Source organism: Aotus nancymaae, unplaced genomic scaffold, assembly GCF_030222135.1.
Source record: "Aotus nancymaae isolate 86718 unplaced genomic scaffold, 86718_ANA_hifiasm-v0.15.2.pri h1tg000036l, whole genome shotgun sequence".
Taxonomy (NCBI): Eukaryota; Metazoa; Chordata; class Mammalia; order Primates; family Aotidae; genus Aotus; species Aotus nancymaae.
The window spans coordinates 62,003,404-62,015,485 of NW_026988450.1; the positions used below are offsets into that span (position 1 = coordinate 62,003,404).

A 12,082-nucleotide genomic window follows, 5' to 3' on the forward strand; every position below is an offset into this window, starting at 1 on the left:
ATATTTGTCAAATAAATGGTATAAAGATTGCAAAGACCCTTATAATTTGATATCTCAAGACAAGGCAAACAACCCAATTAAAAAATAAGCAAAATACTTGAACAAACCCTTCGTAAGTAAATGGGTGATAAGCACAAGTGCAAAGCAATAGCGCAATAAATGATGACAACCTCAAATGTCAACAAAGATATGGAGCATTTAGAATTCTCATATGGTGATGGTGAAGTACAAAATGCATATACACTTTTGAAAAGCTATTTGGCAATATTTTATGATATTAAATCTATATTTACCAGATAATCAAACATTTTGATTTATTCTCATTTTACAGAATGAGCATTTTAAAAGTTCATTTTGCCCATGGATATACAGTGGTTCTCTATTATACAACTCTATATATTTTTGCACTAGATTGCAATTTTTTGTATTCTAAGTTCTGTTTCATATTTAGGGAGTTTATTCTCAACATATTACAAAATTTTGCTATTATTTGCAATATAATGTATTTTGTGATTTTTCTTAATGATGATTCCTGAGATATTGACATGTACTAACACATTAAATTTTTTTTTAGTTTTATAAATATCCAGTAAATCATCTAAGCTTTTTAATGTATACAATCATAAGATCTGTAATGAATTATATTTTGGTATATTGTTCAATATTTAGAACTCATATTTCTGTATCTATCATTTTACTTTTGATAATTTATGCTTTTTAGTTAATGATGTGATAGCTCATATCACATCATTCCTTGCTTTGTCTTTTATTTTAATGTCATAGAATTTATAATTATTGTTTTCAACCCCATATAAGTGAAATTGAACACCTGCAGATGCCCTTTAAGGTGCACTTAAAGATAGCCACAAAGTTTGTATATCCATCTGGATGTTATTTAGTGTAAGAAATAAAGATATATTATTTTATCAACCACCATATTAAAATCAGCTTTCAATTTCTGTATGGCAGGTGTTTTTGTTTTTTTGTTTTGTTTTGCTTTGTTTTTAGAGACAGAGTCTGGCTCTGTCACCCAGGCTGGAGTGCAGTCGCTCAATCTTGGCTCACTGCAACCTCTGCCTCCTGAGTTCAAGCAATCCTCCCACCTCAGCCTCCAGAGTAGCTAGAATTATAGGCACAGGCCACCACACCCAGCTACTTTTTCTATATTTTTTGTAGAGATAGGGTTTCACCATGTTGCCCAGGCTGGTCTCAAACTCCTAAGTTCAAGTCATCTGCCTCCCTAAATTTCTCTTTTTTAAGATGTTTTTACTTTAATTTCAATTTCAACTATTATTTTGGATTCAGAGAGTATAACTGCAGATCCTTCACATGGGTATACTGCATGATGCCAAGCCCAAGGACATGAATAATCCCATTACCGAGATATGAGCATAGTACTCAACAGTTTTTCAGCCCTTGCTTCCCTTGCTCCCTCCCTACACTATTAGTCCCCAATGTCTATTGTTGCCATCTTTATGTTCACGAGTACCTAATGTTTAGCTCCCACTTATAATGTGGTATTTACTTTGTTTATTATTATCTGCTTACTCCTTAAGATTTTGTGTTAACAATTACACTTACATATATTTTTATCTTTACCTATTCTTTTACTTTTAACATTACTAATCCATGAACATTTATATAATTTTGTGTTGTAGTCATTACTACACCATGATTATGACCTTGTGTAATTATTTCCTCTTTTTAAATCACAACTTTAGAAATAATTTATTTAGAAATATTATTTTTTCTATCTGTCTGTCATCTGCCTACCTGCCTACCTACCTACCTACCTACCTATGTATCTGTCTATCACAATATCCAAAGCTTAATCTTTATATTGTGATAGATTTTGTTAGTTTCTTGGCCCTATGCCTTCTCCATGCTGTTTCCCACAATTGAGATTGAAAATGAAAGCTGTTTTTCTAGAATCCTTTTGACCAAATGATAGTGATGTCAGGCTATTCTGGCCAATGATATAGGAGAAGATGCTGTCTAAGGACTTTTGGGAAAGCTTTTAATTTACGGATGAATTGCATAATAACAGATTTCTTGTTATATAAGAAAATTAAGTCTTTTTTTGTTTAAGCTACAGTAAGTCAGAATTTCTGTTATAGCCAAATATCCTAAATGATAGGCCATATCAAAATAGCAATGAGGAGAACACAGTAAAATGTCAGGAGACACACTAATAAACCTTTTTGTAGTCAAGTTTTTTAAAAAATAACTATACTACTATGTTGATTTTGAAGAAATCATCATTTTCTTCTACTTTGAGAAAAGATTATCAATCTCTAATTTTTCATATGTATTAAAAATATATATGTTAAAGGTTAGGAAAAAGAATTTAAAAATGAGTATTTATAAAACATCTGGCTTGTTTGACTTTCTAACATTAAAATAAATGAAATGAATCTTTAAATAAATGAACAATGTATATTGTTTTAAAATTCTTCACTTGTGCAGAAAAACAACAGCTAAAATTTAACAGGCAACCAACAAGCTGAGGAATATTTTTGTCACAAAAGAAGGAAAAATTTACATGTTTATGAATAAATGCATTATGTACATCATCAAGAAAAATACTGATAAATAGACAAAAAATTAATTTGCAAGAGAAAATAGGAGTGGTAGCAAAGGAGAATGGGTTAGATGTCTATAAAAATCATAAATATGTAAATAATCATATTTAGAATAAAAGATGTAAGCCTGGTAAGACAGAAAGGAAACGAAGCATAGTTTTCTAGTTGTAATAATATTTATTGATATAAGATTTTGGAAAGCAGTTTAGTAATATAAACAATATTATTTGCTTCTGACATAGACATCCTGTTTCTACCAAGATCTAATCTAAAATCTAAAATATATATATTTATAAAGATGCTAATATGTGAATTAATTATAAAAGAAAAAGCAAAAATGTAATAGCATAATAATTACATAAATTATATCCACAGGATTAAATATTTGAATAAATTAATTCTGACATAAAATGACTAAATGTATTTAGCAAATTCAATAAATTGGTGTTTACAAAGATTCTAATCACAAATTAGGTACGTATATTATAATTAGAGAGATTATTAAGGACATACAATAGCATATATAGAGTGATCCTGTGTGAATATATCTGTCTCTACTTCATTAAAGAATAGGTGATTTTTACTTGGTATAAGTTTATTATTGGGAACATACAATATTTACGCAAAGTAAACAAAGCTTAGAATAACCTTTATGCAGCAAGTCCAGCAAAGTTGCCTTAAATGCATCAGCATTTGTTCTAAGGTAAAGTTATAACTAAGAAAGAAATTCACTAAAGGTGATTTGCAATATCAATTTTCATTTAATGAAAAATAACTTACAGAAAAACAAGTAGTATCGTCGATAATTGGAAGCTTAGAGCATAGTTTTTAAAATATGAAATTCTGAGTACAAATCCCAATGTGTCTATTTATACAAACAAGACTGACAAGATCCACAAACCATTTTTTTCCTATATTATTGCAAGGCAAGTGCAGGAAGCCGTTTTTTAAAAATCTATTGAAGCTCATGAAAAGTAAAAGAAAAAATAAGTATCAGTATCTGGAAGAAAGAGAACAGCAAACACACCATAAGGACATGCATTAAGTGAGAATATGATCCAATATGAGAGAAACAAAACCCAAGAAAACAGTGAGTCAAACAGCCAGACGCAAACATGAATCAAACTCTGCAGGCAGCAGTTTCGACTTCTGATCAAACAGCAGATTTTGTATATAAACACAGTCTGGAATGGGCTGTAGGTTACATACTAATTTTTTTCTTTCTGTCTTGCTAACTAACGTCAGCTATAACATTAGCTAGAGTACTTCTTTAAGCACAAAAACCAATAGATACGTTAAACGTTCTCAGTAGGCAAAACATTATACTATAAAGACTACATTCTAACGTGGACTACATGTTGAAATATAGTCTTGTCATTTTGCTTGTATAAATAGACAGAATACATGTTAGAATATAGTCTATAAAATACATGAAAAGAATAAATTTGTAGCTTACCTTTCTGTTTATATTTGTATACATTATACCTGTTTGAAAATATGCCTTTTATTCTTATTTCTTTCATTAAATTTTATCAAATACTGCTAAAAACTAGATTCTTATTCATATATCAATACATAAACCTTGGAGATTATGTATAAATAGAACTATATATATTGAAGATCTTAAGATTTAAACTGAAACAAATCTGAATTGCAGTGATAGTTCTGCCTTTTGCCATTTTCAACACTCTTACTCGGGCAAGCAATTCAAGTCTCATTTTATCAGTTGTAAAATGATGATGATAATAATAGTAATTATTTCACATTATTTGGATACAGGAGAAGTTAAATACCATAATGAACACAAAATACTTAGCACAGTGACAGGTGCAGAGGAATCATTTAATAAATGCTAAGGATAAGAGTCACTGAGCTTTCAGTATATTGTATTCACCATAAAATCTCTGCAAATTAAGTGCTACTATTCCCAATTTACAGATTAGGGAAGAAAGAATGAGAACAATAAATTTATTTTCCCAACTCCACACAGTCTTTTAACTTCCCAAAAGCCACAATTGTTTAAAAAAAAAGGGAAGAGGAAAAATAAAAATGTGTTTTCTCATTTTCAAGGCAATCTAGAGAGAATAGATACAGATAATATTAAAATAAGTTTTTAAAATATATTTAGGAAAATTACATCCCACACATTTCCAGTATAAAAAATTGTACTTCTACTTGTAGGTATTATTTGGCATTTACAAAAGACACCCAGCTTTAAATGGCAGTGGCAGTGATGACCAAACAGCAGTCAGAAGTGTGTACCATAATGTATATTTATAAAATAGACGATTATTGTACTAATTTAACAATGTAAAAGGAAAAAGAAATCAGATTTACTCAGTAAATAGGTATGGAGAAAAAAAGAAAGAAAGAAAAATAGAATCTTAGTTGTAATCAATTTGGTAACATTGTTTTTTGCACAACAAAGTTTGTGAAACAACTCGGTCATTTTTAAGGGTCATCTGACTGGAAACAGTTCGATGTGCTCTAATAGGATCTTATAGTCATGCAGCAGGTTCACACACGTTTTCTCATAATATCTGCAGAAGAGTATAATGAGATGGCTAGAACCGGCCTTATTATCATCTCTCAGTTTAAACAGAAGTAGGGCGAATTGCTCAAACAGCTGTTAATCCACAAATCTAACACTATAATGTAATAAATCTCATCTCCAGGTCCTCCATTTTCCTCACTACATTATGTTTTTCACTGCCAAAATTGGAGGAAGATAAACACAAAATTTTTATTGGAAATTGAAAAAAATATAAATGCAAAGGAATATGGAAGACTGATGAAACTATAAAAAGTTAATACTGATAATCTGTTTCTTATAAATTAGGAAGGCAAGAACATGTTATCAACTATTAGAAAGTAACAGCGTCACAAAATCATAACTCAAACATAGCCAAGTATTTAAAGAGTCTTTAATTCCTACATGTTATCTGCTTAGAATATTTTAAATTACAGGTTTAAAAAAGCTTACGACACTTAAATACAAACACTGGCATAAACCTAGGACTAAATAAAATGTGCAATGATTAGAATTTTGAATTTTTTAGTTGAATTATAGTTGATTTACAATTAAAATAAATTTTTGGTAAGACCCCAAAAAGCACTTCATACTTTTACATAACCTATTTGGCAAGATGAAATTATTCTGAAGAACCAGAAGAACAACTTTGAAAATAGTCAGGGTGCTAGTTAATTTTTAAATCTGTTTAATCAACGAGCTTCAGAAAAACCCTTTTATTTGTAGAGGAAAACATAAAATTGTTCCAGTTTTTGTCATGAAAGTATGTAGTTTTCAGATATTTAGATTTTATAAAACATTATCAGATATTTATTCTACTATCATATGAATACTGATTTTAAAGTGTTTTTGCATAGTGTTGTATGTTAAAATTGGACATATAACACTGCAATATACCTTATATATGTTTTACTTTACCATAAGTTGTATGCATAATGAATGAATTTTTGAGATAATTATTTTTTAAAACAAAATAACTTTAGCCACTATAAAGACATCACCACTCACCATACATTCACTTTTTTGAGAGAAGGTATTAATATACTAGCAAAATGACCTCAGAGATATCAAGCTAATTTGTTCATGGGAATATATATTTCCAAATTAATAATAATTAGATGGTGACTATAACTTTTATTATAATTGGATCACAAATGTTAAACATCTTTAGTAAAATAAGCTACTTTTACCCAGAAAATATTTCTCTCCAGTCTTCCATTCAAAACACACTAACCTTGTCCTAAAGTTTGTAGGATGAGGATGTCCATCATATAATGATAAGTAGTCATATTCTTCTTCTAGAGCAAATGATTGAAAAACAATTTGTATTCTATTTCGTTCTTCTGCTATTATTACCCATGTACAGTTTGCACCATTTGGATATCCGTATGGAAAACCAGGGCTTTCTATAGTGCCATTAAGTCCTTTTAAAGTTCCACCGCATGTATAAATAAATCCTGCAACAAAAGACAAATAAATAGACGTTAGTAATACATAAATCAAGAACAATCCAGGAGATACATTATTTTGAAAGTATATTGTTTTTCCAAGAGCAAAGTTAATAATTTTATAAAATGCAGTTTAAGAGCTGGACACTATTTACAAATATATATGTAAAATATAAGAAAATAATAGAAGATTTATCATTTATAATACACATTGAGGTAAATAATTATAAAGCAATTGATGAAATAAAATCATCTGATTAATTATCCATTACATGTTCCTACAGACAAACAATCTTAGAACATGGTATCTTTCCTCAAAGAGTTTTGAATCTCATTGTGGTGTGGAAGCTCATAAACAACACTGACATTTTAAAAATCTTTATATGCATTTTGGGTCCGATAATTAACTCCACTTTTTCTTGGCAATGCATCCTAGCTTTTTAAACATATTTACATCTCTACCCTGTAGCTCACATGCTTTAGGAAAATCTGTCTCACCGTGATTATTTAGAAGAGGAATTTTTTAAGTCAATGAAATGGCTCTACCTTTCATTAAAATATTTTGTCTATGGTGAACACAATTCTAAGTTAACCACATCAGAGTGAATCCAAAGATCAGGACAGAAATACATTAAATAAATGGATCTTGTACAACTGACAGTACCCATCTTAAGAACTTCTATATTTGTTCCACGGAAAGTCTAAGTTATTGAGAGCATGACTCCCGGAGATACCTAGAAAACTTACTATATTTCTTCAGCAATTTGTCTCTTCAACTATACGTGTGTGTGTGTGTATATGTGTGTGTATGTGTGTATATATGTGTGTGTATATATTATATATGTGTGTATATATATTATATATATACGTGTGTATATATGTGTTTTATATATATATGTATATATATTATATATATACGTGTGTATATATGTGTTATATATATATATATGTATATATATATATATATTTTTTTTGAGACAGAATCTTGCTCTTTTGCCCAGGCTGGAGTGCAGTGGTGGGATCTTGGTTCACTGCAACCTCTGTGTCTTGAGTTCAAGCAATTCTCCAGCCTCGGCCTGCTGAGTAGCTGGAATTATAGATGTGCACCTCTGCGCCCAGCTAATTTTTGTAGTTGTAGTAGAGATAGGTTTTCACCATGTTGGCCAGGCTGCTCTCAAACTCCCGACCTCAAGTAATCCACCAGCCTCAGTTTCCTGAAGTGCTGGGATTACAGGCATGAGCCACCATGCATGGCCTCTTCCAATATATAATATTCTGTATCATATTGTGTAATGTAAAAATCTAAGATTAATAAAACAGTAAGAGAAGTTGGTTCCAGTCTTACATGCTAATAAAGCTTGCATTTAGAGACAGTTAGCCAGGACCAGATGTTATTATCTTTATTTATGAGTCCTACAGTAAGCTGAAGTGCCAGGAAGGTGTAAATTAGAGATACCAAGCTAATTTGAGGAAGAGAACTCCATAGTACCCAAAGCATCAATGTTTGGAATTAGGCATAGAAATGCAGGAAATTTCGGGCTCCTCTCTTTGGAAAGAAATGAATATATTTTATGTAAGTATGGATATTTTTTAAAAGGAAGAGGACTATTGAATAGAAGTCCTCAGAAGCCAGAGTTGTGGATTTTAGCAGATAGTGGCTGATTTGGGATATTGTACATTTATTCCAAGGTCTTTTCACAACAGCACCTTGTGTTTGCCAGGGAGGCACTTTTCTATTAAACAGCTATATACTTTTTTTTCTTTTTGAAACCAAGTCTTGCTCTGTCACCCAGGCTGAAGTGTAGTGGTGCAATCTCAGCTCACTGCAACCTCCGCCTCCTGGGTTCAAGCGATTCTCCTGCCTCAGCCTCCCCAGTAGCTGGAACTACAGGCACACACCACCACACCGGGCTAATTTTTGCATTTAGTAGAAATGGGATTTCACCATGTTGGCCAAACTGATCTAGAATTCCTGACCTAAAGTAATCCACCCACCTCCGTGTCCCAAAGTGCTGTGATTACAGGTGTGAGCCATAGCACCCAGCCAAAACAGCTATATACTTTGGAGTAGTTGACTCTGCTGACTCCAGTGATGAGAAATGTGGCTCAGGGCTGGGTTGACCAATATAATCCTATCCTCTGAGAAAAGTTTAGTACAGGGATCTTTTCCTATATCTCACCACATGGCAAAGTCCTAAGCCTGGGATATTTGTATGTTTATGTGATATGAAGCATAGCTCTTGTTATCCTTTTGCCTCTTCGAAAACTTACCAAGAAGTTGGATCAGGTAGAATAGGTTTAAAAAAATCAATATTTGTGTATATTCAGATAATTTTGCTCATGCACCAAAAGTCAAATAGGGTATTTTATGATTTTCATAAATAAATAAATAAATAAATAAATAAATAAATAAATAAAAGGTCTCTTTTTAAATTGCTTCTTGCAGAGCAATTACTTTGAAGCCTTAGGTTAATTAACTATCACCCATTTCTATTAGTTTTCTGCCTGAACAACTTCCAATTTGAACTTCATAACTAAAGGCAAGCATGAATCCCTTTAGCTACAATCTGATCTATGGGCTGTTTTATGTACTCTTAAGCCCCATAACCCTGATGGTTTTAGAAAAAGGACATATGTCTTAAAATAACATGCTCAGCTTTGTCCACTCATTCTTCAAAGGCCTGCTGATTTATGCATTTCAAGTACTTTTATGTTTTTAGACAAATTAGAAATTACACCTATATTTAAACTTCCTTATCTGCATTCTTCATTTTATTTCATTTTTATCACTAAGTTATATTAAACATAGCATTATTCTCTATAATAAAGAGAATTTGTTTTCAAAAAGGAGGTTTAAATTTTTTACTTAAAAAATTTGAAAATTGGAAGTAAACATTACAACAGCAAAATATCCTCCCTCATTCATTTGTGCTTCACAGAGTTGGTCATTTTCAACAGTGCAGTGTTTATCTTACTAGGCCTTTCCTAGGCACAAGCACATATACATTCTATATATTGTTTTTCAAATGGCGTCAGTCATATTATGCATATTTTTCTGAATCTTTATATTTATTTTTTTAAAAAACAACTGATATTCTTCTGTGTACAGATGTATACTTCTACTATATTCTTCTTTGATCTTTATTTTTATGGTTACAAAGGTCTAAAGAACAACTTTGTAAAAACAATTTTGTACATATATCCTTGTACAAAGTAGATATGCTGTGTGCACAAAAAGCATATATCCTTATGCACTTGCTTGATACATCTTTAAGATGGCATCCCAGAAATGGGGTTGCTGAAAATTTATAAAGATATGGTGAAACTGTACTTAATAAATATGAAAATGTATGTAGCTGTCACCACAGTATGAAATGTTTTCCACCCTCAACCCTAATTCTGTTGACATTAGATATTTTGTTAAGGCAAATTCTGGTTTTCATGTTTGCTTTTTAATAAATTTTATCACGTATATTTGAAGTTTACAGCTTGATGCTATGGAATACATATAGAGAGTAAAATGGTTACCATGGTGAAGTAGATTAATGTAGCTATCATCTCACATTGTTAAATTTCTGTGTGACAAGAGCAGCTTAAATCTACTTATTTAACAAAAATCCTTAATACAATATAACTTCATTAACTCTAGTCCTAATGTTTTATATTAGGCCTCTAAACTTGTTCATCTTACCTACCTCTTCCCCTTACTCCTGACCACCTGTGGAAATCACTGTTCCATTCCCTATCTATGTATACTTAAGCTTTCTAAGAAAATATTCCATATATAAGTGGGATTTTGCAGTATTTCTCTTTTTGTGTTTGGGTTATTTCACATAGCATAATGTCCGCTAAGCCCATTCAGCTGGTAGCACATGGTGGGATTTCCCTTTTTAAGGCTAACTTTTTTTTTTTTGAAAGTAAGAAAGAAAAAAAGAATGAAGAAGAGGAAGAAAAAGGAAGAGAAAGAGAGAGAGAGAATGGGAGTATTGCTTTCTTTCCCAGGCTAGAATGCAGTTTAGTAATGGGTATTGAAAACCTCTTTTATACCAATAATTATACTTAATGATGTAGACAGGAAGGAATAAGGCAAGAAAATAGCAAACAAGCAGCCAACCAATATTTCATTTAAACCTATGAAATGGTATGCGATTACTGAGGAGTGATTTACTTCCAATTATGTAGTCACTTTTGGAATAGGTGTGAGGTGGTAATGTATGTTTTGTGTATTTGAAGTGGAGAGTTCTATAAATGTTTATTAAGTTTACTTGTTCCGGGTCTGAGTTCAAGTCCTGGATGTCCTTGTTAATTTTCTATCTCATTGATCTATAGAATCGTTAGCTCTTCTTGTTACATTGATCCTTTTGCCATTATGTAATGTCCTTCTTTGCCTCTTTTGATCTTTGTTGCTTTAATGTCTACTTTATCAGAGGCGAGAATTGCAACTCCTGCTTTTTGTTTATTTGTTCATTTTTACTCTCTGTTTGGTTGGTAAATCTTCCTCCTTCCCTTTGTTTTGAGTCTTTGTGTATCGTTGCATGTGAGATGGGTCTGAATGCAGCATACCAATGGGTTTTGGCTTTTTATCAAATTAGAATATATATAAGTTTAATACTGACATTTGATGCTAGCTGGCTGTTTTGCCCATTAGTTGGTGTAAATTTTTCATTGTGTTGATGCTCTTTGCTTTTTGATACATTTTTGGAAAGGCTGATATTGGTTATTCCTTTATATGTATAGTGCTTCTTTCAGAAGCTCTTGTAAAGCAGGTCTGGTGGTGGTGAAGTCTCTAAGTACTTGTTTGTTCGCAAAAGATTTAATTTTTCCTTCGCTTATAAAGCTTAGTTTGGCTGGATATGAAATTCTGGGTTGAAAGTTCTTTCTTTAATGATGTTAAATATTGGTCCCCACTCTTTTCTGGCTTGTAGGGTTTCTGCTGAGAGATCTGCTGTAAGTCTGATAGGTTTCCCTTTGTGGGTAACCTGACCTTTCTCTCTGGCTGCCCTTAGTATTTTCTCCTTCATTTCAACCCTAATAAATCTGGCGCTTATGTGCCTTGGGGTTGGTCTTCTTGAAGAATATCTTTGTGGTGTTCTCTGTATTACCTGGAGTTGAATATTACACTGCTTTGCTAGATTGGGAAAGTTTTCCTGAATGATATCCTGAAGAGTATTTTCCAACTTGGATTCATTCTCTTCGTCACATTCAGGTACACCTATCAAACGTAAATTAGGTCTTTTCACATAGTCCCATATTTCCTGGAGACTTTGCTCATTCCTTTTTATCCTTTTTTCTCCAATCTTGTCTTCTTGTTTCATTTCACTGAGCTGGTCCTCGACTTCTGATATCCTTTCTTCTGCTTGATCAATTTGACTGTTTAAACTTGTGCATACTTCACGATGTTCTCGTGTTGTGTTTTTCAGCTCCATCAATTCACTTATATTCCTCTCTAAATTATCCATTCTCGTTAACATTTCGTCAAACCTTTTTTCAAGTCTCTTAGTTTCTTTGCATTGGGTTAGAAC

The 12,082-nt window shown here is 31.8% G+C and overlaps 1 protein-coding gene across 1 annotated transcript in view; it reads right to left on the reverse strand.

Moving 5' to 3' along the window:
- The window catches only part of CSMD3 (CUB and Sushi multiple domains 3), a 1,293,678-nt gene that overhangs the window by 1,160,229 nt on the left and 121,367 nt on the right, over positions 1-12,082 (reverse strand). The window contains exon 2 of the mRNA XM_012443291.2: positions 6,347-6,569. Coding sequence (XP_012298714.2) covers positions 6,347-6,569 — 223 coding nt within the window. The remainder of the gene's footprint in view (positions 1-6,346; positions 6,570-12,082) is intronic.